Source organism: Amphiura filiformis, chromosome 5 (assembly GCF_039555335.1).
Source record: "Amphiura filiformis chromosome 5, Afil_fr2py, whole genome shotgun sequence".
NCBI lineage: Eukaryota > Metazoa > Echinodermata > Ophiuroidea > Amphilepidida > Amphiuridae > Amphiura > Amphiura filiformis.
The window spans coordinates 6,629,594-6,655,170 of record NC_092632.1 but is presented as its reverse complement, the minus strand read 5'-3'; the positions used below and the strand labels follow the sequence as shown (position 1 = coordinate 6,655,170).

At 35.4% G+C, this 25,577-nt stretch overlaps 1 protein-coding gene across 3 annotated transcripts in view; it reads left to right on the top strand.

The window, feature by feature from the left end:
- LOC140152535 (serine/threonine-protein phosphatase 2A 56 kDa regulatory subunit epsilon isoform-like) overlaps positions 1–25,577 on the top strand; it is a 97,173-nt gene that overhangs the window by 50,900 nt on the left and 20,696 nt on the right. For all 3 annotated transcript variants that reach the window (XM_072174906.1, XM_072174907.1, XM_072174908.1), the window contains exons 3-7: positions 4,995–5,096; positions 9,923–10,015; positions 12,005–12,135; positions 13,581–13,640; positions 18,166–18,274. In XM_072174906.1, coding sequence (XP_072031007.1) covers positions 4,995–5,096; positions 9,923–10,015; positions 12,005–12,135; positions 13,581–13,640; positions 18,166–18,274 — 495 coding nt within the window. The remainder of the gene's footprint in view (positions 1–4,994; positions 5,097–9,922; positions 10,016–12,004; positions 12,136–13,580; positions 13,641–18,165; positions 18,275–25,577) is intronic.

Genomic DNA, 25,577 nt, shown 5'->3' with positions numbered 1-25,577 from the left:
AGAGAACATTGACCAAATATTGTCCAATTGAATAAACACCTTACAAACAAATCTCAAAGCAGCGTTGGATGCAAGACATTTTTTTATGCATAGCATTTTCAGTTTGTACTACTTGATTTCTGTTACATTTACACACTTCACTGTATAAGTCTATGGCATAAAATTGCTACACATTTCCAAAATTGTATAGCAAAGTGATCAAAATTGGGTAGCATTTGCTCCGTGATACCGGCTATGTCCAATGCTGTCTCAAACCCTTGTGATCAAAAGGAGGAAACACAACAATAACAAATGAAGAGCAAAGAACGCAGAGAAAGAAGTGTACAAAATCCCTGCAGTCAGCGGTATATCGAAAAAACAATGTAAAACACAAAGTAATGCATAAGTTAAAAAAAATACATAGCATATTGTATGCACATCAAAATTAATCTGTAAATTTAAAAAGGTGAGAGTCAGCTGGCAAAGCATTCCAGGTCTTTGACGCTGCTGCTTTCAGGATCTTCTACTGTAAAATAAAGTCCAATACCTATTGGGATGTTGAAGTAAAGATAATGATGAAGCACATTCAACCAAGATTCAAAAATATTTCAACATATTTGGAAGGTCAAAATGTTTGTATCATTATCTGACAGCATCATTATTTCACCTTCTTCCAAGAGAATTTAATTATGATCCAGCACCATTAGATGTATGTAACTGTGTGGCCCGAAGGTTTTGCAGCGTTTGACAACTGAACTCACTGTGACCTCACTTTACTCCAATATCACTGCCTTGGAGAGCGCTAGGCAGTCTGGGGTTTACTGTTGGCACTCTAAACATTGGCATCCTCAATAGAAGCAACACAGTGTTGTACATGTACTGTAGGAGGCAGATTGCCTGGGACTATGGATATTTTGTGTTGATACTAAATGTGTCAAATATCTTAAGACAAGGAAGATAGTATGTGTCGTATGTTGTGGTATTTTGAATGCAAGTTACCCTGTGTCTTAGGGAAAATGCCTCCTGACATGATTGCTTCAAACCCCATAAAAGGCACAGAACAGTGTCAAAAGTAATTAGCGTGCACAGCAGAGGGAGCATATAGCTTTTATAGCCCAACATGTATGACATTCAAGTAGGCAGCGGGGGTTGATGTAGAAAGTATATGACTTATGTTAAGTAAGATTCACCTGTACAACGTTGAATTGCAGTCTGAAAAGGGCATCTATATCTATACAGGTATGCAAATTTATATCCACAATTTGAGAGGAAATAGTTTTGGGTGAATTATGGCTTGCTGTAGTAGATGTTTTCAACTTCTAGATGCAATTATTCTACATGTAGTGTACATAACAGCTGGTAAATTTTATTGGCACAGTTGCGGATACGCATGTATGTTTGTGACCTATGAGGTCAGTAGTAATGACTTTTGATTCACAGCTTAATTGCTGTCTTCTGAAGACAGCAGATTTGGAGCTAAAGCAGTTCAAGGGTATATGTGTGATGGGCGTCTGAAGATCGAAAAAGATATTCATGTACAGACAATGTTTGTATGTTTGTCTGAAAACATTATTTGCTATCTTCTGAAGATAGCAAAATGACAGCAAACCAAAACTGTGCTATCTTCTATAACATAATTTGAGTTAAACATAATTTTTCATCAGGTTTGCCATCGCCGTCGCACATCTTTGCATAAATATGACACAGTGCATTCACTTTGACTGTTGAATCACTCAATTTAATTTGCATACATAGCCTTGCTAGTTCATCATTATTGTTTTGGATATGTTTTTCCATGTTATAATTTAAGGTGTAACTGGAGACCTTAAAATCTGGGGAAAGGAATTATGTGGACAATGTGTTGCTTGTTGCCTGCCTTTTACTTAACATTGAAACTGTTTGAAATAAACCAACTTTGAAAGTGTCATCATTACATGATTTAGAAAGCCACAAGGCATTCAGACAGACTAGACTAGTACAAGGTTGTGAGCACTAGTGAAGATGTTACATTACTGGTGTTCAGATGCTAGAGTTGAATGCATCTGTAATTTAATTCGCATCAATTAGAGAGAATTTCAAATAGATACAGCACATAGTAAATTAGACATTTTAGTATTAATTAAGTATTGGTTTTGGTAAATTTACCTCTGCAATTTATTGTTAAGAGTTGGAGGAAACATCTCAATTAAATTTGCATGTGCCTGCATTGTTCGACTAGGGTATGTCCCTATGGCAGATAATGTCAAATAATTTAGTTCCTAAAGATGATAGCTTCATGTAGCTGCTCTAAATGATTCTGATCATAAGTCTGATGATTAGAGACTGTTGAAATACTGGGTTTTGCATGAGAAACTAATAATATGCATGCATATATTGTAATTGTGGACTGAAATGTTGAAAAGAAACTTGTAATTTTACCAAATTTGAGGTGAATACAAAAACAAATTATGCTAGTGATATTACATGTATACCCAAAAATCCCAAGAAATTTTGATTGGCATATTACACATTGTAATATTAAGCATCAAAATATTTTTTTTAATTTTAAGTTTTTGTTTAGTTATTTTTTTAAAATACATAATTATTAGTTTTGTGTGTGTAAATAAATTAATTGTTTGGACTTGAACCAGAAATAGGTAATGGGAATCAAAGAATGTGACTTTATTTGCCTACCACAATTACACTTGACCTAAAGCAGCGATCTGGAAGTAGACACCTTTGATTGGGGGAACCACATCTTTGCATAAATATGACACAGTGCATTCACTTCGGCTGTTGAATCACTCAATTTAATTTGCACTCATGTATAAGTAGCACTAGCATTACTAGTTCATCATTATTGTTTCGGATGTTTTTTAGAATATTATATATTGTGCATGTTCTGGGGGTGTATACTGTATACATTCTTTAGTTAGTTTGTTGTATTTTTAATGATTAACCCTAACACCCTAGTTGCTTTTTGGCAAGGGGGAAGGAAAGAAAGAAGAAAGAAAGAACGAACAAGAGAAAAACTTTTTTTCTCAGGTATGGTTTTTAACCACCAATCCCTGTGCAAATTTAACTGGTATTTTGGATCATTCGAAAACAAATTATATACAAACAAACAAAGAAGCATGGTAGTAACAAAAATGTGTAGTTACTAGTTCTATGTGGGGTTGGAAAGGAATGTAATGTCGTGTCTCATTAGACAAATGCAAATGTGTTTGTCTTGCGAAAACACAGATTTATGCCCGCAAGCTTTGCCAAGGTAGAAATATACGGTCAAAAAATCAATAAATTCTGTTTGGCACATCTAGGTTCAGTGTCTGCGTGTGAATGCAGGGCAGTCTCAGAAGCCTCCAAGAGTTGTATTGCGGATTGGTACATATTTCATGTTGGAATGTTTCCATGTCTATTTTGGTTTCATAACTTGATGTGTAAACTGTAATACTTTTAAAGGCTTTCATGATTCATCTGTGTCCTTAAGGGGGTACTACACCCCTCAATAAATTTGTGACTATTTTTGCATTTTTCTCAAAAACTAATAACACCCTGGTAACAAAAGTTACGTGTATTATAGGGGCAAGGAATCCGATTACTACACTCGAATTTCAGTGACCCAAGACAAGCGGTTCGACACTTGTGATAGAAAATGAGGTACCGCTAGGATGTACCTTATTTCCTATCATATTTACTGAACCGCTTGTCTTGACTCACTGAAATTTCAGTGTAGTAATTGGATTCCTTGCCCCAATAATATACATAACTTTTGTTACCAGTGTAGTATTATTTTTTGAGAAAATGCAACAAAAAATAGTCACAAATTTACATACAGGGGTGTAGTACCCCCTTAAAATCTCAAACAAAATTTGAATTTTGAATGAATTTAGGGTCCATATTATGTTGAATGGACATGCACTTCTATTGTTGGTGTGTACATTCAAATGTTGTGTTACAGCATCGTAAGACACTGATTGTATTTCTCTCATCTTTTCATTCATTCATCTTTATTTCATTCAAATATAAAATATATCATCTATATTTTGGCAAGATGAAATTCTATATTTCGGCTGGTAGGGTAAAACAATAATTGCAGTTTTGTGGTATGCACTTTGTATTAACTGAAGTGGTCTCAAACTGGCCATTGACTGCATGTTGATATAGTTGATGTACAGCAATTTGAAATCCTAATGGGGTTGGATATGGCATGTTTAAGTATTTTGATTTGAGTGTATTGGGACAGATGAAATTAACTGAATGATACTTTGTTGGACATATGTGATGCGATCAAGCAAAATCAGTTGGAACTCGGAAATATTGATTTTGAGAAAAAGCCATATAAAGGAAATATTTCCTTTTGTTTTGGAAACTATTTAATTGTTCATATCTTTGGAACTGGTTTTCTGCAAATTCCAGATTTGTTAATGCTTTTTACTATCCTATATATAAGAAACTGAAAATTTAATATTTCCGAGTTCCGACTGATTTTGCTTGATCGCATCACATATGCTGTATCAAAATGATTGTTACGCATCAGTTTTAATGTTTATTCTAAAAAGTGTATTCCTTCTAAACGCAACATTTGATCGTCTAGAAATGGCTAATATTTTTAATAGACATTGTACATGTAACATTACTCTACAAATTTATGTAATGTTGTAATTTGACATGACAGACTTGTCCATAATCACTGAAAACTGGTGGTGGGTAACAAATCATCCTGTACAGATACAGATGCATCAGAAGTAACTACATTTATAGTTGCAAGAATGAATTAGCAACATTAAACTGGGTTGACAAAGTCATTTACTGAAAAATTGCACTGTCACTATGATCATATTTAATTAAATACAAACATTTGTAGCAATCTGATGTCGCAAGTTTTAATCTTTAATTTAAGGTAGCACTAGTTGATCTGAATTAAGGTAGTAACTTTTTCTTATTCTGTTGATGATCAAGGCTATCTATATATTAGCTCATTTATATCCATATAATTAAATTATTATGTGAATTGCTTTTTATGTTTTCTCTCATAGATATGTTGTAACATCTTCCGGACATTGCCGCCCAGTGATAACCCAGACTTTGACCCAGAGGAAGATGATCCTACACTAGAAGCATCATGGCCACATTTACAGGTGGGTGTCTGTGGAAAAAAAGTTGTTACATCCAGGAAATGATATCTTCGATCATGGAAAAACAGGGTTTTTTTATTAGGGTTCCATGATCTACTGTTGCTCTACTTTTAAATGATTTTTTTATTATAAAAAGAGCAAAAAACAATTTTTTTAGGGGGGGGTGGTGATCCCTGATCACTCTCGTTCAAGATTGTGTCCCGAGCCATTCATGGACTTAAGCAATTTAGAGCCCACCACTAAAATCAGGCTAGCTACAACCCTGGCTCAGACCCTCTTCCCAAAATATTTTGAAGCCTCTGAAAGAAAGGCAGAGTCAATACAGTTCCACTTTGAAGTACGAAGTAAGATAGGCACATTTTGCGTAAGCTTATCGTGCGTCACATATTAAGACGCTCATGCATAAGTGTGCGCCTAGCAGTGTATTAATTCCTTTTGATATTACGGCGTGCAGAAACTGCGTAATTTACTTCGTACTTCAAAGTGGACAAACTGTAGAGATTCTATTTATTAGTGGTAGATATGCAAAGAATCTTCAAATTTTCACATCTACATGCATATAAAACTGCAATTTCACAATGAAATCAACCTCCACATCCTTTATTTTTGCCATTTTCCTGGCAGTAACACACTGTCTGGGACACTGATGGTGCACCATCAATTGGCCTTTTCGGTAAATCCCATAATTACTTGCTGTTAGACCTGAGATGTCGTCATTTGACATCACACGCTGAACGATGTGCGCATCAGCATGACGTCAAATGATGACATCTGGGGTCTAACCGCAAGAAATTATGGGATTTACCAAAAAGGTCAATTGATGGTGCACCATCAGTGTCCCAAACTGTGGTGGGCAGCAAAATAATTAAATAAAACATATTTGTTATTGTCCGACCATACTTTTTGAGTGACAGAGAACCCAAACCAAGTATGTATGTGCACAATGTATGTGTTCAATGTACATCTAGATTTTCACTGCAATCCCACAATATTTTCTTAAAGAATTGCAAAGAAATGCTATTCAACATCACCTTAGCTTTGAGACATAGCTTCGTTGCAGTCTCCTGTATGCATCATGTTTGCATTTTTTGTCCCTTTATCCTTATCCATCCTAGCATTTCCTCTTCAATTCAGGCACACAGATTTAATCATGTTGGCAAAACATGACAAACTGTAATCTATGTTTGAATGCAATTGACCTCATTGAATACTATATACACAGCGTTATAGTTGCACAAAATAACAAAATATTGATCATTCACAGATATTTTATAGCAGTTGAGACATAGAATGTAGCAATGATAGCGGAGAATGTAGCACTGATAGCGGGGGTGGTTTACCCATGGCCATTTGCAAATTAAGAATTCAAAGTTCTTTAATATTAACCAATTGTGTACGTGAAATGGTAATAATATGTCTCCCAGTTCATTTAATTATATGATAAATATGTTTTTTTTATCCAGTCTACTGGAATTGCCATTAAGGCCATGCATGAATCACTGGTAGCGGAAGTCGTAATTACAAAAATGTAACACAAGCACATGTATGTGCTGTAATGGGCTATTCCAGTTGAATTCCATACATCCTTATGGAAGACATGACCTTAATCTCCCATACAGGGGGTGTAGATTTCAAATGCAGTCACCCATCCAGGTAACCCCATCTGAAATTCACACTCCCTGAGATTTGGGCCATGTCTTTCATGGGGTGTAAGGATTTTGAATTGAACAGCCCAATGTATACGTCACATTCTGGAAACTCTAACAACGATTGATCTTCACATGTTGAAATAATAGAATATAAAATTAGAAATGACAGCACAATAAATTTGATGATGGCCATCGCGAGTCAGTGTTAGAACCTTTTACTTGCTGATTAAATTGCTCAAACTAATTGGTTATTATTTTGAGCAATGCATTGTTTTCAAAGTATAATAAATTTTCACAAGTTCAAGTGAGATAGCATAATAAAAATGTTCATGCATAAAGTCACTGTCGGTGATCCCAGTGAAGATTTATAGGAATTGCTTAAAAGTGATGGATAATTCAGTAAAATTGGGATTTTATTCACATACAAAATTGGGCAAAAATTAAGAAATCTGCAGTTTTGATAAATACGCAGCTCCACTCAAATGCATGTAGCTACAAAGTGGCCGTATGGACACCCCCGAATGACCAAAATGTGTAATTTTACCCTTATGTAGTTTTCAGTCTCATCTCTTGTAGGTTATATTACTGTTAGTGTTAGCACACCCATTCTCTTTTACATGAGTTTTTGACAATTTTTTTCAAATTTTCTGATTGAGCAAATCACTGATAGTGTCTTTAGGATAAAAACAAAAGTTATGTCTCAAATTAATTTTACGAAATTTGTGGATATCAAATTAAGTTATTTCTCAGAATTTCATGATTTTATGGCAAAAAGTAAAAAACAACCAAGTAAAAAAAATTGTGCTCTAGATCTTGATAATATGATGCCAACAAAATAAATTTTGCTCTAGTACACTAATTAACATGAAAATATATTATAAATATTTTATTATTTTTATTTCTGTTGGTTCACCCATGATTGTGTGTGGGAGTTATTGGAACATGATATAGGCCTAGATATACTTATGCAAGGTGGCTTTGATTTCAACATTTTCCCGAGACTGTTGAAATCACACTTCATACAGTCCCTCATTTCAAATATATAGTTTTGGTTTCTCTTTTGTTCAGAAACCAAAAATCAAGGGATTAAAAAGTAGAGCTGATCTGATCTGCAATCATAACACTATTATGCTGGGAGGACACAGTATAGGGTATATAACCAGAAGTATACAACAGCCTATTGTGCTAACATAATTATTATCATGATTGATATCGGAAATCTATCCCGCGGACGACAGTTGATGCTCTCTGTCGAAGGTATAGGTGGCATATTACACTCACGAGATCTAGGCCTAGAAATCATATACATGCGTGTATACTGAAGGATGGGGTGGGGTGGGGAATTTGTTTGTTTGTATGAAACATAAACGATGCATGGAGATGATTTGATTATGAATTAGTTTATTATCCCGGGAAGCACAACCCATACCTCTTTAAGAGGGGCTCCCTCCTATATAACCACCTCTTTCCTAAATTACCCCTTTCCCCCTCCTCCCCCCCTACATTCGATATCTTCATCTCAAGCTCTCCTCCCCTTCTCTTTCACTTCCAATACTCTCTCTCATATGTTTCTCTCTCCGGCCCATATCCCCTTGCCCTCCAACCCCCCCCACACACACACACCCCAATCTTCTCCCCTCTATCTTCTACTTGTTGCAGTAAAAATTGCTTCAGTAAAAGTCATTAGGTTATTAGAGGTCATATAATGGCCTTCCATCGATTCTGGTACATGGGATTAAGGACATGAATCGATTTTGTTTATAACCTATACAATTACAGTAGTGGGCCCTTTTGTAATGTCGAATGCAAATATTTCGATGGTCTATATATTTTCACAGTGAAATCAGCTTAGGCTATTTAAGTAGTCTCAAGCCAATGCTTTCAAACTAAATCAATGCTTTCAAATGTAGACTGTTTTGTTGACTTCTCTGCTCGTGAATATTGCACTGCGAAATTTAAACATTTCTTTTGTATACTTAGATCAGGTAACTCGAAAATCCTGTAATTTTATTCGTCACACCACTTATAAGAAACTGAAACCAAAACCGAAACTACCTGTCACAAATGTTTAGTTTTAAACAAAAGGTAGAAACAAAGAGTTCGATATCTTGTGATTCAAGGGGTTAGGCAGGACAATAGGAAACCATGTGACCAAAACCAAAACCAAAACTAAAACTATATATTTGAAATGAGGCACTGGATATATATATTTCCTTTGTCACTACGCTGGTGCTCTTTGATCGCACTGTAAAAATGGGATAAGTTTTTGCGATTTTAACTGTTCTGAACAGCCTTACAGTTTCTTTTTCTCACGGTTTCAATCAGGTACATTGAAGTCGATGGGTTAAAATACAGTACCACATTTGTGTGTGTTGTTCCATTTTTACACACACTGCATTTTCTATTTTCTGCAGTAATATTTGGTTCTCATAATCAGAAAGTGCATAACTGTAATGGTCTAAGTGTGGATTTTATGCAACAATATGCACAGATAATGTTACAAACAAGCATTTAGCCTATCAAGATATCAAGGGCTTGGATGTGATCTGTTTCAAGGGAGCGACTATAGGCTTCCAATTCTTGCAAATTCCCATTTTATGAAGGTGTTTTTTAAGAATATGTATGCTGGAAAATGATTGGACTTGAGTGGTGAGTGGGCATTTACACTTTTGAGCTTGATTGGATTAATGCTACCCAATCCATTCCATCTCTAATTGAGATGTATGCATTTGTTAAAGGTCCTTGACCCAATCAACAGCCTCATCCCTCATTTTTCTTCAGAAGAAAGCTTATTTTTTCTCATTATCACAGTGAAATTAAGCACCCGGGATATTTTTTCGTTTAAATGGTTCAAATGAAAACGTAGTGATTTGTGGTAATCATGCCTGAAGTGTTTGTACATACTATCCTATGGGGCATTGTTAAAGTTATGCACATTTTTGCTTCTCATATCAAAACCACTAGAGCAATACAACTCAAAATTGTGAGGTATATCGTTTTAATGGCAGGCCTCGCTATAAGATAGAAAACAAAACTTGAAAAATCAGACCACACCTTAATAATTATCAGGTAAACATCAGCTAAATAAAAACATCTGCCATATCATGTGTACGAAGATTTTGAAGTCTCGGTTAATTATGTGTTTCCTAATTATATGATAAATGTTTGTTTTCTTTCCAGATTGTATATGAATTTTTCCTGAGGTTTTTGGAATCACCAGACTTCCAACCTAGTGTAGCAAAGAAGTACATTGACCAAAAATTTGTAATGCAGGTATGTTATTTAGATGTGTTCATATTCATGTTTACTAGCTGCATCAGCTCAGTGCCATCTGATACCCTCTGAGATGACCAACTAGCTTAGCTGAAGCTCGCTTTGCGAACTGGGCTTGTTCTAGTTATCTACATTATAGTAGATGCTCAGTAAAAGAATGGTGAAATTATCCTGAGGTAAACGATTGGATAATTAAGAGAAATGTACAATTTATTACGCCAGTGCTAAAATCCATGCGCGCATCAATTAGATCAATTGAAAATCACTGTACCGTGACTGATTTCCAATATTGACATTACGTAGAAGCAAGCGTTGGCGTAAGGAACCGCAAACTCTCAAATAACGTGCAGGTCGACATTCTTTTGGTATGTTAAAGAATTTTTATTGAATATTATTAAATATTTTTGAAAGTGATGTGACAAGCTCATAGAAGTCAGTTTGTACCAGTCATCTGTACAAAGTCTTGCTACTACAGACAGTTCAAAAGGATTTGTATAGTACAAAAGAATGTATTTTCTTGGAAGAAAAAGCCAATTAAGAATAATTTCCCATGTTGACTAATTTCCAATGCATCTCCTGTGCCATCTATTTGGAGCAAATATTGATGGCAATTGGTCAACTAGGGCATTCAGCCATCCTGGACCAGGCTTCCCGTTAGTGTGCGTCATTGCGTCCAGACGCGTATTTTACAAATTTGGACGCAAGTTCACATGGCTAATCAAGTATTTTGCGTCCATGTGGACGCAGACAAAACTTCGAAATTTAATCATTAATTGATGATAAAAATAAGAAATTGTTTTATTTTTACGATAATAAAAGCCCCAAAATTTTGACCAACCTGCTAAGAATTGAAGTAAATTCTGCAATATTTGTAAATGCAACGTCAGGAAATCGTGCACTTTTTGCATGCTTTCCGTCGCGATCGCTGTTTGATGGGGAAAGTCCCAATTGATGCAATTGTTTGTTTACAAAGCATGCTGAACTGACGACGTGCAGTTAATGTTTATTTAGTTATTTATCACAACCTGACAATATTCAGTTTTAATATTTTAAGTTTATTTTTCATAAATAATCTCGTTTCCTTTATTAGTATTATTGTTACGATGAATAAAAGCAATTTTAAAGACAAAATCCAAATGATAACCTTTTTTGTATTATTTAGTGGCAGCGCGTGTTTTAGCTTTTATAGCATCATCAACAACACGTGGATCGAAGTAAAAGTAAAACCCGGAAGTAAAAGTACGAAAATTTGCTAAAGATTGACAGACTTTGCGCATGATTTTGCAGCTGTTTCTGACCATGTTTCGGACAAAAACTGATGCAGAAATGAGAAAAATTATCATTGCGACTGGAGGTGGAATATCACGGCGAAAATTTTATTTTAACAATCAACATTTGATGAGGTAGACCGGGTGCGTGTGTTAGCAACGAGGGGTTGCCGTATGCGTTTCCGGTATGATTGATCGTAAATTTCAGATGGACGCTTTACAAAAATCTGTCTGGACGCAAGTTTTTCAATCTTGTCAGCAAACTTCCAATGCCACACATGACGACATTTTAAAACCCTTAACGGGAACCCTGTCCTGGACAATTGTTGAGCTTCATGACGTCCAAGCATAAACTAATTTATTTGTTATATGAATAGAAAGTGGTTCATGTAATTCTAATTTTAGAGGCATATATCAGCAAACAATCTTTTTATTTTGTATCCTATGGCAAGAGGAAATCCACCGACTGTCTGTCCATCAGTGCGTAGATATTATACTGTTAGTTTACATACTGATATAACTAATGGCGCAGTCTTAAGTGTGCTATAAATCCTTGACTCCCCGGTTAGCCATGTATGTATGATTGAATGTGACCGAAGTAATGGGAGGTTTACAAAAGGGAATTTCCATGGCAGCCAATACACGGTTCAATTCAATACACAGATCAAATATCATTATGTTTCTTCTTTTCATGTTTCTTTCTTTATTTGTCCTTGTGCAGCTGCTTGAGCTGTTTGACAGCGAGGACCCACGAGAACGTGATTTCCTCAAGACTGTATTGCATCGTATCTACGGTAAATTCCTGGGCTTAAGGGCCTTCATACGAAAACAAATCAACCACATCTTCCTCAGGTAAGATCCCAATCGGCAAGCTAGTAACTTTATGGTTACTTTTCCTGAGTGTCCACTCAGGGTGCTGATGTGGTCCTTAGGGCTTGACCAAAGAAAACAGAATCTCTGTGGAGAGTAGTAGAAGCAAGCGGTCAGTTGTCATTTGTGCCGATTATTTACATTGGTTTTATTCTGTATTGCCAAAGTCAGAATTGAAATATTTTGTTCAATTAGTGATAATTATTAAATTATTATATTTGTTTGGGTGATGAGTATTTTCTTCATGGCCTTTTGATTGATTCCTTGGGACTATTTGCATCTTTTGCACCAACAAAAATATGATATTACATAAAGTTGAAATGAGATAAAAGACTGAACACAACAGATGCCACTTCACGGTTGTTTGAGATGCCATATTTTACAAATAAGGAGGGGGAGGAAAGTTAAGCCAACATAAAAATCAGTCTCAAATCTTACAAACCAAAGTCAAATGTGGGCAGCTCGCACTCATTATTGTAACATATCATGTGTATGGTCAGTTAGACCTAAGATTTCAAGTTCTGTATTGAATATCAAAGCAATTTTGCTGCCATTTTATGTAGGGCATTTTCCATGCTTTATATAATTCAACTTAATAATTGCAAAATCTGATGTAAATCTGTTTATACAAACATGTACATCATATTGGTGAGACACAATCATATTGTGACATTGCCTGTATGGTTCATTTTTAACAAGTTCTCTTTTGAATATCAATGCCAAATATTCTTGCCATCTACATGTAGGGCGTTTTCATCCAATTTAATAAATTGCGAATCAGATGTAAATCTGTTTAAACAAATACATGTACCACATTGGTGAGACTTCACCACAGTCAAAATTCACTGTTGATAATTGTGAGTCGAGTCTCAAGTTACTTACAAACTTAACCATTTCATGGTTCACAATCACCAGTAATTCAAGAGCCAGATGATGATGTCGACACAGTGACTGGGTTTCTATTCATTTCCTCAATACAGGAGTCATGTGCTGTGCAATATTTGAGTTGTAGGTGTAACAAAAGAATCATATTCTCATACTGGAGAATTATTTCAGGCTTTCACAGTTGCTTGAATAGGCCATTGCTCTTATAAGTGTGATGCGATCAAAGCAAATGAGGCTGGCATGTTGACCACATTAAATTTTGACATTTGTAAATGTTATATTTGAGTAAAACATGTCAAAACCAAATCATTAACAAAATATGAATATTCGTAGTGTGCTTTGAAAAACACAAAGGGAATGTTATACTTGTCTCATGTGTAGATCACAAAATCAGTTTGCTGACATCCACTCATTGTGGTTTGATCGGCTAGCATTTGTATGAATTGTGATTTGTATAGTTTACGTTTTTAGAATGAAGAATGTGATATTAAAGCTTAATGTGAGTGCAGTGTATTATTTATTGCTTGTCTCATTTTTTTCAGGTTTATATATGAAACAGAACACTTTAACGGTGTAGGTGAACTACTAGAAATCCTTGGGAGGTAAGTTGTCTCATTCTAAATCTCAAAGCTTCCCTCTCTCATGAAGAAATAACATGACCATGTCTCTTGAACATATTATTCTTTGAGATTTGATAACTCTTGAGCAGAGCGTGGTGAACACCAGGCATTCAATTGGGCTATTCCAGTTGACATCCATGCACCTACTATTGAAAACATGCCCTTAATCTCCCACACATTTGTGTAGATTTCAAATGGAGCCACCCATTCAGGTAACCTCATTTGAAATTTACACTCCCTGTGTGGAAGGTTAAGGTCATATATTCCATTAGGGGGGATATATTTCAACTAGAATAGCCAATTTAACATTAGGAAAGTGAAATGGTCTGCATGTTCATACTTGCTCTTCATGTTTTCTTTAATGTGGGTTTTGAACCATTTTGGAAAAAGAGGTAGATAGAAAAGATGGTTGGAGAGAGAAACAGCATAAGAGAGAGATTGAAAGAATGGAGAGTGAAGGAGAGAGAGGTAAAGGGAGGGAGAGAAGGTTAGAGAGAGAGACACACAGATAGTGAAAGAGAAGTAGAGAGAAACTGCATATGATTCAGGCAGGCAGCAAGCACATGAGTAGGTCACCCGCCTTGAATGCTCTGTCGGGGCTGTTACGACTTCATAATTGAAATGTTACTGTATGTTTCATGTCATGTAGCACTGCCAAGCGCAACTCATATCAGAAAGGTCATGGTTGTAGTGTATATTGAAGTCTGAATGGTCTGTACGTAGGGTATGCGCAAATCTGCTCTGCATGCATACGTACAGCTTAGTGTGGCTGGCAAATCGTTGCTATGTGGTATGGCCTGCATAGAAATATAGCGTGAATGTTGTTTGAGTGCTATTATGTCACTTCAGTGTTTGGCAATCACCAAATCCAAGTCAATTATCGCCCCTAATTTTGATGACAGGTGTTGCTGTGATACTTGACAATACATGTGACGTTGTTTGACTGGAGAGAATATGAAAGGAGGGGGATATTTAGATTAATTGTGTGAGGAAAGGGATCAGCTCAATATTTGCGTATAATTATGTGAAATGGTCACATCACTGTAAGGAGAAATCAAATTAACTAGGTCAGGTACTTTGACTTTTAAAGAATATAGAAAATATTAAATATTAGTCCCTTTATAAAAATTTGCTGAGTTTTTAAAAACAAATCAATTTTGTTTATATTTTGTTGAATTTAAATGTTAGTCATACAAGCAGTTGATAATTAGTCATTATATTTTTTTTTGAAAATCTAAATTTTTGATTGCATGTGCAAATTTATTTCTAGAGAAGTATGTGTTATTTACTTGTTTAAATATTAATAAAAAAATTTTTACTTCAAGTTAAGCTTCTTCTAACATGACAGATGCCAAAAATTGCATCTTCATTTGCATGATCACTGTTAACATGTGAGCAGGAGAAGATTACACATTTCAAACATGTTAAATTGTAGCTAGATGAAGTCAATTGATCTTTAAGTCAACAGTAAGTTGATGGGTCAGCAATTACGGTATAGAAAACATCTTCCATGAGCTTAAATTGGACATGTACGTACGTGTAAACCACTGTTAAAAACGATACTTTGTTCATGATCTTGCTTCCACCAAAATGTAATTTAAACGTTTGATACACACAATCCAAAAGCTTATTACAAATAAATTTAAGAACATGACAGCAGACAATTGAAGCTTAGTTGTTTAAAGATTTGGCTATGTGGCTGCCTTGCTGTTTGACTTATGTGCGGCACAAGTGCTTGCTTGTCTTAAAGCTAGCCAGTATGAAGCTATTGATTGCAGCCATTCTGGCATTATGGGAGTTAAGTTTGGTTGACCTTGATCATTTCCTTCTCTGTAATAACTAGATACTGTACAGTATCTTAAACATAACACTCTCTTTTTCTAGAGCGGCCCCAGGTTGCCATATATTTATTTCTAAAGCGAGAATTCGTTCTCTTGTGTGTTAAGGTTATTAACTATTTGTTACACTTGTCAGCAGTATGTAATTAGGGAAGAAATCAAGTTGATTATATAATGCTTTAACAAATTTAACGGGTATTAATGGCTGGGCTCTGATCATCTGATACAAGCATATTGGAATCAAGCCAGAGGGTGCTTGGTACAAATTACCATATGGGGATATGACGCAAGCATGGGCCGCATATTTGGCCATTCGGTCCCTTTTTCTTGGTCAATTTTGTATATGGGGAGTCATTTTTTCAAAATGTTCCCAATTTTTTTGCCTGAAAACTATCTTAATTTTGTCGCACAAATGTTTTAAATTTTCCAAAGGTTTTGGGAAAAGCTGTAAAAACTCTGGCAATTTGCATTAAATTAGGCTGCAAATTTGGGTTTTTGGTACAGTGATAGGTCCAAATTCTTTGGAAAATTGCTATATGGATGGGCCACTTTTAAATTTTAGCAGCACACCCCTACCCAAACCAAACTTGAGTACCCTTCCCCCTTTTTTTGAGAAAATTAGAACAGTAATTTTGTTTGAAATAGATTTATTTGAATGAACTAGATAATGTAAACAAAAAGGAAGGAAGGAAAGCAAGATTAATATTGAGAGTGAGAGCAGAATTTAAAACCACTGTTTACTCAAGTAATCTCCAGTAGTAGGGCCAGTATTCGTTATGTGCCAGTGTGAGTTCATTGCAATGCAACACAACTGGCACATCACATGGCGGGTCGGCGATACAGAACTCTTGCCTCAGGTTATGGATATTGTCACCTAAATCTCAGACTAAAACCCTCAAAACCTATTCAGTATATTTCTTATGGAAGCAGCAGTAGCAGCGACCATTTTGTCCTTTAGAATATAAATCTTAGCATTGCTTTATGTTCATGTTACAACCCAAATAACAGTGACAATTATACGGCAGTGCTACACATGTTGGCATCTCTTGAGCATCAATCACCAAGAATTTTGGTATTTGAGAGAAAATTTTGATAACTTCGAAAAGATGATATATTGAGAGTTGTTGATGCAAAAAGGGGTTAATGCGTGCCTCTGCAGTGCGATTTGAGGCTAGGCAGACTGATGAGAGCGAACGTGGGGAAAAGATTTACATTTTTAAGAGGGTCAGGGCCTGCCTCATGCAAATCTTAGCACATTAGTCAAACATCTGCAGCAGGTCGCGATGCATCAGGGGATATGAATTGGATGAGCATTGGTGCACAGGCTATCTAGATGCCCGATCATGCTGCATGAGTTCCGTGAAAAAGCATCTTAGGGATGGTTTTGTCATTATGTTCAATGCATTCTATTAGTCAAGATACTGCTTGTGGGGACTGGTGATATGTTTATTTACTGACATTGATCAACGATAGTCGATTTGCACTCTGTGTGTCTGTATATATGTGGGGGTGGGTGTATGTGGGGTATGCATTCGTGTGTAGGGGTGAATTTATCATAGGTATGTGCTGCCATGAAGTTTGCAGGTTGACAATCAGATTGATCTTTTTCCTAAACTGTAAAGTTTGAAATGTTGTGCCATCTTATTTAGTTATTTCCAAGTTGGCTATTTCCGATAGTACAAATCTGCAACAGTCTTATGTATGTTTCAAAGAGGCATTTTAAACTCTTGCACAGAGCTGGTAAAAAAAGTCTGTCAACCTGAAAGTGGAATGATTTATATAGGGGGTGAATTCACAAAAGATGGCAAAGGAAATTGGCAGGTGCAGATCATTTCTTACCTGTCTAGTGTCTATGGTTATATCAGCAACAGGCAATGTGCGATTATATGTTCTCTAAATGATTCCAATTAACCTTCAATCAAAGAGGTATATATATTCAGTTTGTCTGCAAAATAGATTTCAATTTTTGACTTCCCTAACCCTAACCGCCTAGGGGCTTTTTGGCGACGGGGAGGGAAAGAAGGTAAGAATAAAGAGAGAGAAAAGAAGTTGTTTGCTCTGGGTGGGATTGAACCTGAGACCCCTCGCATGCCAAGCACTCGGTCGGCGACACTTTGCCACGGGTCTTGGGCTTCGCTGGCCAGCTTGAAACCGTGCCTATATATCACTTAGGGCGATTGTGTCATCACACCACGTGGGATGCATGCACGAACAGCGCATATATCAAGTAGTATTTTGTAGTATTCAGGAGCGTTAGGGTTAAATGAAAAATAAATCTGAAGCACCTTTCGCACAAAAGTCTCACAAGTTAAATTCAAGGTGAACAATAACAACAAACATGATATGCAGTCCTATACTAATGCACAACAGAAATGATGCCACGCATGCCTTGTTCTTTATTTTACTTAAACAATATACAAAGAAAATAGTTTTGAGTCTTAGTCAGTAGCAAGATCAGATTGATTTATCACAACTTACAAATTTTATCAAATGTTGACAAGTTGGTCTTATGTTTTGAGTGTCACAATGAAATGACTGTATTGGCTGGCTATCTCTTTATACTAATGAAGAAATATGATATTAAGCCTATATCTAACATACGTTAATGGAACATGACATGATAATTAATCAAATAAATAACATTGTATATTTTTTCTTTTTCTTTACAGTATTATCAATGGGTTTGCATTACCGCTCAAAATTGAGCATAAGCAGTTTCTGATGAAGGTGCTGATACCTCTACATAAAGTCAAATGTCTTGGTCTTTACCATGCACAGGTAAGAATAAATGTCATACGGCAGCTGTTTGTCATATCAAAGGAGTAGCTTACAGAGAAGAATGACACATTGTTTACCAATACCTTTTTAGTGCCTACACACCAGAAACACACAAGTGGGGTTCCGATTGAATCGTGTTATAAAAAGAGTATGAAACATCAAAACCTCATTTGCTAAAATCTACTGAGCTGTAATTTGGCAGAGTTGCCAGTAATACCTCTATCATACCCTAAACCAGCTTCCCTTTGGAATTTTTAAAATCATGAACCTTTCTGAAATAAATGTGCTAACCAAGCCGCATAGCATCGCTTGATCCTGGTGTTCTTTTTACGTGATAAACTTGGCGTGCCCGTCAATCTTCTCTGCCAGCTACTGTAGGAAGCTACAGAAAAATTTTGCAACGTTTTTAGTTTTGCTCTTTTTGAAAGTAATGTTAAGAGCAAATATGAAATCCTATGAAATACTTTGGTCCTGTACAGCAGTGTTATGGATTGGAGAAGACCGTAAAATTATGCTTGTGCTGATATTTCAGAACCAGTGAAATTGTGAAAAATTGCACTAGCAAATATATCCTATAAAACAGTATCATCAAAGGGAGTGAAAAATAAATGTTCTCCCAGATGCAGATTGTGTATAAAGTATCATAAACAATCATGATTGCTCTTCTCAAAAGACTGTATGCATACTTTTTTTTTTATATGAGACTTGTAATGTGCATTATGTGGTAAGAATGCCTGTGGTGGAGTTGCCAAGTCAACTGTTTCTTCTGTCTTAGGGATTTGGAAGCCCATTTTAGACAATTTTTGAAAATTTGACAAAGATTTTTGTCCATTTCCTTCCCATAGAAGGTTAAGATAATTATTTGGTGACTTCTTGGTATTTGCCATCATGATTGCCGACAGTATTCTGTTCAGTAAATATCAAGGATTAACAGAAACAGTGGGTGATATTACATGCATTTGACAATATTAGAGAAAGAAATTCAAATATAATTTGGCATTGTGCAGATACTAGTTTAATTTAGGATGATCATGCATTATGTTTCACACTAAGTCAAAATCATATAGCTTGTTTTACTGCATACTGAAAGTACTTTTGGTACTTCAGCTCAAGATTGGCGGGTTTTCCCTACCGCCTGCATCATCTACACAAATATATGATATTTAATGTGTTGGAAAAAGTATTGATCTCCTTTGGGGATTGGAAATCAGTTGAATATTTGCTTATCTGGTGAAGATGATGTTGCAAATGATCTCTGGTAGTGAAGCTTGATGAATCAAATTGAGAGAGAAACAAATGAATGGTGTACATTAATAACCAACTAATAAAAAATAGGGGAAACGTACCTCTGTGCTCAATATCAGTCTGAACTTGCAATTTTAAGATGACAAAACAATTTGACCCAATTTTTCAGTGTGTAACCCACATAATGTGAACTGCTTTTGTCCCAATTAAAATAATGTTCAATTTAAACTCTTTTTCCTTAGTCAGGTTTTTTTTTACCATCAGAGTATTACACAATAAATTGACTGGAGACAGAAACTGTAGAAAGCAAGAAAGGTAACCCCTCCATTGCAAGACGATTACATAGCATGTTTCTGGGTCAGGTCACAGGATTTAGTTTTAGACCGTGGGGATAATGTCTCAGGCAGTAATTACCCTTTGTTTTGGTTCATGCGAGGACTAATTAAATAAAGCAAACAGCTTATCTCAGAATTTATACTGATACTCATGATGAATGTGAATAGATAGAGGTAGAAATAAGATTGTTTTGGCAACCGAATGTCTTAAATGTTTTAAATTAAGTTTAGGGATGGAATGATCTCAAACTGGAATTAGCTGTAACATCATTAGTCTAAGAGTTGAATAATCACAAAGCTCTGGGGTGATACAAGATAAGATGTGTGTGTGGTGGTGCAACCTTGTTTACCTACAAATGAGCACTGTCCTCTGTTTGTGGAGGTCTGCAGTATGATCGCAAATACATGCCAAATGCATACATCCGCTTTTGTGCATTAGTGGCCACAGTTGGTAGGCGTATTTTGTACTATGTTTTATACACAGCTACATGTATAAACACAAAAATCTTCCATTTTAGTCCTCAGTTTGTTAACATTGATCAAACGGTCCTTGTTTTGATAGCAATACATAATATCCACGGTCGCCAGTAGACATGGGTAGGGTTTTGTATGGGTGGTGATATGTGCAAGAAGGGGGTTGAACATTTTTAAGCAATCGAAAGGAAATTTGTTGTATTGTGGAGGGTTGTTATTTAATTTGATCGAATCAGCAACATTTAATTTTATGTGAGGGGTTGAATCCCCCATAAGACCTCAGAGGTGTGGGTGAGCACATACAATTATATTTTGTTGGAGTGTGTGTGAGGGGCTGTTGAAAGAATCAATTACTCATAATTTTAAACGAAATGATTTTGCGCTAAATTGCATTCAATTTAAAAAAAAAAGACAAAATGGTCGTTCAAGGAATATAAACCATTTGTTAAAAAGGTGACATTCTCATTAAAAATGATTGAAAGCCAAATGTATGTAAGAAATATTTGAGAAAAAGGATACATCCTGTCTTATTTCTATTCTGCGCAATTTCAAATGATAAGTGTCGAACTTGTCTAGTCAAACATGTCATATTTCTAATATAAATTAAATTTATTTTCTTGCTTTTGTTAGGGAAGAAAAAAAGACCTCCTTGAGAGATTCTGTTCAACTCCGGTTGCTATGATTACATGCCGTAGTCAGGAAGACCTTAAAAATAGCCAGGGTTAAATTTAGTCATTGTAACAGAGCCCAGCAGTAAAACATAGCTACAGAGTACTTGGGTTGACAAAGCTAGCAGTAGACTTGATTTAATTGATTTGTCAATGATTGGAACTATTTTGGAAAGCACTTTGCCAATTTTTTTTTTTTTTTAAAGATTTGCGTATTGTCACCTGCAGTGTAGAAAGAGGCTAATGTATGAGTATATCACAAGGAATAGTAATGGCTGTTCCTTTTGTGAAGAAAAAATGAAATACCTGCTGTGTCAGCGTCAGACAGTATCGTACAGAGGCAAGGGATTTATTAAATACATTCTAATAGCATAAACAAATGCAGTTAGAAAGCTTAGGTCCATCCCAGTAGACCAGTGTGTTGTTTTTATCCAAGAGTAATTATGCACAGGCTCATTGGTGCATGTACAAACCTGTACAGGTCTCAGGGAACACCATACTTTAACTCAAATTCAAGCATAGCCAGTGGAGCAAAAGGAAAATATGATTAAAAGAGTCAGGCATGTTAAGAGTAAATCATAAATACTGAATTCTTATACACCTAATTGCAATATTTTCTGTTGAGGCATGTGAGAATGGTGTGTTTAAAGTAAATATGTATGCACATGTTATTTTACCTGTAGTATATGCTGCACCAAATATTATAGTTTTCATAACTGAAAATATTCAAACATGTATGGGTTGTTATTCAAAGTTGCACACTGTGCCGGGGGCTGATGGCATAGTTAGCTAGTATAATACAGGCTGCTATGGTTGCATACGCTTGAGTGGAGGGAGCATCCTTATTGAATGAATGAATGCAACTACTTCATAAAATTATTTAGAAAGAAATGCATTAGGAATTTTATATTGAATCCCTAGATTTTTGTAAAGTCAATTTGTCAATACCATCATGTGTCATCAAAATATATGACAAACTTGTCAATTCTGATGGTCTTTAATTACTTTTGATTGACAATTTGCTCTTTTTAACCAAATCAATAAGTATTTTGATGCTATTATTCTTTTTATTCTTATTTATAATTCAAACAAGATACATTGTGGTTTACGTTCTCCGGTCAAATTGCAGTGCACACTCATATGAAAATGTTGCCCATCAATCAATCAATATTGCAAATGACTTGGAAATTAATAATTTGGATGATGCATCTAAAGTAAATATCACATTGAGATTGATATGTGCAAGCATTATAGATATTATATAGCAAGGAGTTTCTGTAGACAGGCTTATAAATGCATCTCAAGGCCATTCATCAGAAATTTCTTAATGTTGTAAGAAATGACCAGATAGTAAATGGAAATTTGCAGAACTTCTTGCATTTGTAATGTTCATTTGAATTGATTGTTGTTTTGTAATGGAACATTCAATTTGAATTGATTTGCTCCGCTGTGCATTATCCCAAACCCGGATTGAAGCCTATTTATTCATGGTTAAAAATACACTAGTTTTAAATCAACTGTTTCCTCTGTCTTGGCCATGTGCATGTTTACAGAGCTATTTATATTATGTAGTATTTTTGATTCATGCCCAGGATTAACTTTGATTTTTGCTTCCAAGTTCAAAGATCATGACTTTCTGTTATGTAATTCGTACAGGCTTTTCCAGCCTGGCTTCCATGCGGATGTTTTGGTTTGGTTTAGGTCATGTTTGTCAGGGAGAATTCTGAAATATTATAATGATTGTGATTATTGCTGTGTTTATAATTATATTCTGGGCAAAAGTTGTCGACTTAAGTTATGTTTTGAATTACGTCTGAGAATCAGCGTAAATTAATTGGTACAGTAAGCGTTTGTACTAAATGCGCATTTAGGAAAGTCAATTTCATTTGGTTAGTGATAAGCAGAAGTGCAATCGTCATGGGCCATTAGCAAAAGTGGTAATTAATGATGACTTATTAGAATTCACTTCAAATGAATGATGACCCACATTATCATTGCAATTACTTCACTATAATATTGCAATGAATGCACATTAAAACAATGTTCAAAGAGCAATCATAAAACATGGGTTCACACATATATTCGTTTTGTTAAAATTCAATAGCATACGTCCTTAAAATGTCTCAACTGCAAGAAAAGATCAATCTAAAAGGACAATTTTTATTTCAGCAGCTATATAGCTAGCAGTTAAAACCCCCAAGACTATAAATAGTCATTTTGATGGTTTTAAATCATGTAGCACTAGGCAATACATAATATGATCTTGATGATTGATTTGAGGTGATTCATTTTTCCTCTGAAAATGTTTTGTTGGTGCTTCACAACATTATTATTATTGTAAGTTTCATACTTTGACTTACTGTTTCATGGGTTACATTTTATTGCATGTCACCTATGGATGGAGAGCAAAAGGAAAACAATAGGCCCAGCAAACCCCAAAATGTGCCAAGTACATTTTGTGTTCATAATTCATCGGTCGCAACTAATAAATTAATTAATTGACCTATGTTAGCATTTCCAGAAGAATCCAATGGCTTCCAGTTCACATGTATACATGATCAACATCAGCCATTATGTGATGCGGCAAAATCAGATTTGATGACATTAAGGCATAGAATCAGCATCATTGGTCAATGAATGGCACAAATTTGTATGTTTCAGAAACGGGCTGAACAAATCGTTTGTTTCACATAAGTGATGGATGGTGTTTCATATGGTACAAAAAGACACTGAAAGTCAGATATGGTCTGTTTCACATAGTATGTGTACATGTGCGACCTAAACTTCAAAAAATGGGCCAAACCCCCAAATCTTCCATTTTACATAGTGACATGTTTAGAGCTAGATACAATGTATAGGCCTATGCTATAATAAAAGTTCCTTTTGAACTATTTAAAGTAAAGCTTCAAACTTCAATTCCAAATGGAATCGGTCCTCTCAGAGATAATAGCGAAGTAGTGCTGACTCTGTTATTATTAGCATATCCTTCAAACATGTCTTTCTTAGAAACATATTTTGCATTTGTTGACAAATTGTTCAGAGATATTGTCCATGCATTGAGCATGAGATGTTGGTATGTGATCACAATCAAACGGTTCATCTTTTGCATGAAAACAGCATTTCTAATAAGTCTGTTTTATTCATGTATATTGCGCTTGTTCACAAACAATTATTCATAACCTCATGAATATACGCAATGCACAACCCCTAATCAAACTTATTTATTTGCCAGAACAGGATACTTGGTTACTAATGAATAACAGTGAACCTCCGCATAACATTAGTAGCTTCAGAGTGCGTATTGAACACGAAAGAACAATTTACGGACGCGCAACTACTGTATGTTTGTACATCACATGATTAGTCGCTGTTGGTTATTCAATATTTATAGGGAAAATGAAAGGTGAAGTTGAAATTTAAAAAAAAAATTTAATATTATACAGATGGAAAAACAAATTGAAAAGTTACAGTTATAAATGAGGTTAATAACTTGCATCAGTTATTTTTCGGGTATTGTGAAAAAATCGAAACATTTTGCTTGGACCTCAAACTCAAAAATGTAGATTTTTCACAATACCCTCAAAACATGTGATGCAGTCATTAACCTAGGCACCGGAGTTTCGCGCGATCGCGCAAAAAGCGCAAAAAATCACGATTTTGGGGGTCCATCGCGATTTTGGTGGTCCATCGTGAATTTTGAGAATTTTGCCAAACACACTACTTTTCAATGTAAATTCACCAATAATAACCTTTTTACAACATAACAGGCTTCCCGTTAGTGTGCGTCATTGCGTCCAGAAAATAAAAGCCCCAAAATTTTGACCCACCTGCTGAGAATTGAAGTAAATTCTGCAATATTTGTAAATGCAACGTCAGGAAATCGTGCACTTTTTGCATGCTTTCCGAACGATTCGATCGTTGGCCTGATGGTGGGGAAGTCCCGATTGATTTGTTTACAACCAAGCTCGTGCCACTAACGTGCGGTTAATGTTTATTTAATTATTTATCACAACCTGACAATATTCAATTTTTAATATTTTAAGTTTATTTTCTCATAAATAATCTAGGTTTCTTTTATTAGTATTATTGTTACGATGAATAAAAGCAATTTTAAAGACAAAATCCAAATGATAACCCCTTTTTCGTATTATTTGTGGTAGCGTGTGTTTTAGTTTTTGTAGCATCAACAACACGTTAATTTAAAAAAAGAAATGCGGAAGTGAAAGAACGAACGAAAATTGCTCAAGATTGACAGACTTTGCTCATGTTTTTGCACCTGTTTTTGACCACGTTTCGGACACAGACTGACACAGAAATGAGAAAAATTATCATAGCGAACGGAGATGGAATATCACGGCGAAAATGCACTTTTATTTTTTTTAACAATCAACATTTGATGAGGTGTAGACCCGGGGTACGTGTGTATCGTCATAATCATGAATTTAAATACTGGAAAACGATTTTACTTTTTGACTTGAATTTTCGGCGCTTTATAAAAAACGGCAAGCATTTTGCGCTTTTTTTAACATGCTGAAACTCCGTGCCTACATTAACCTCTAATTAAAACAGTGTTTAAAGAGT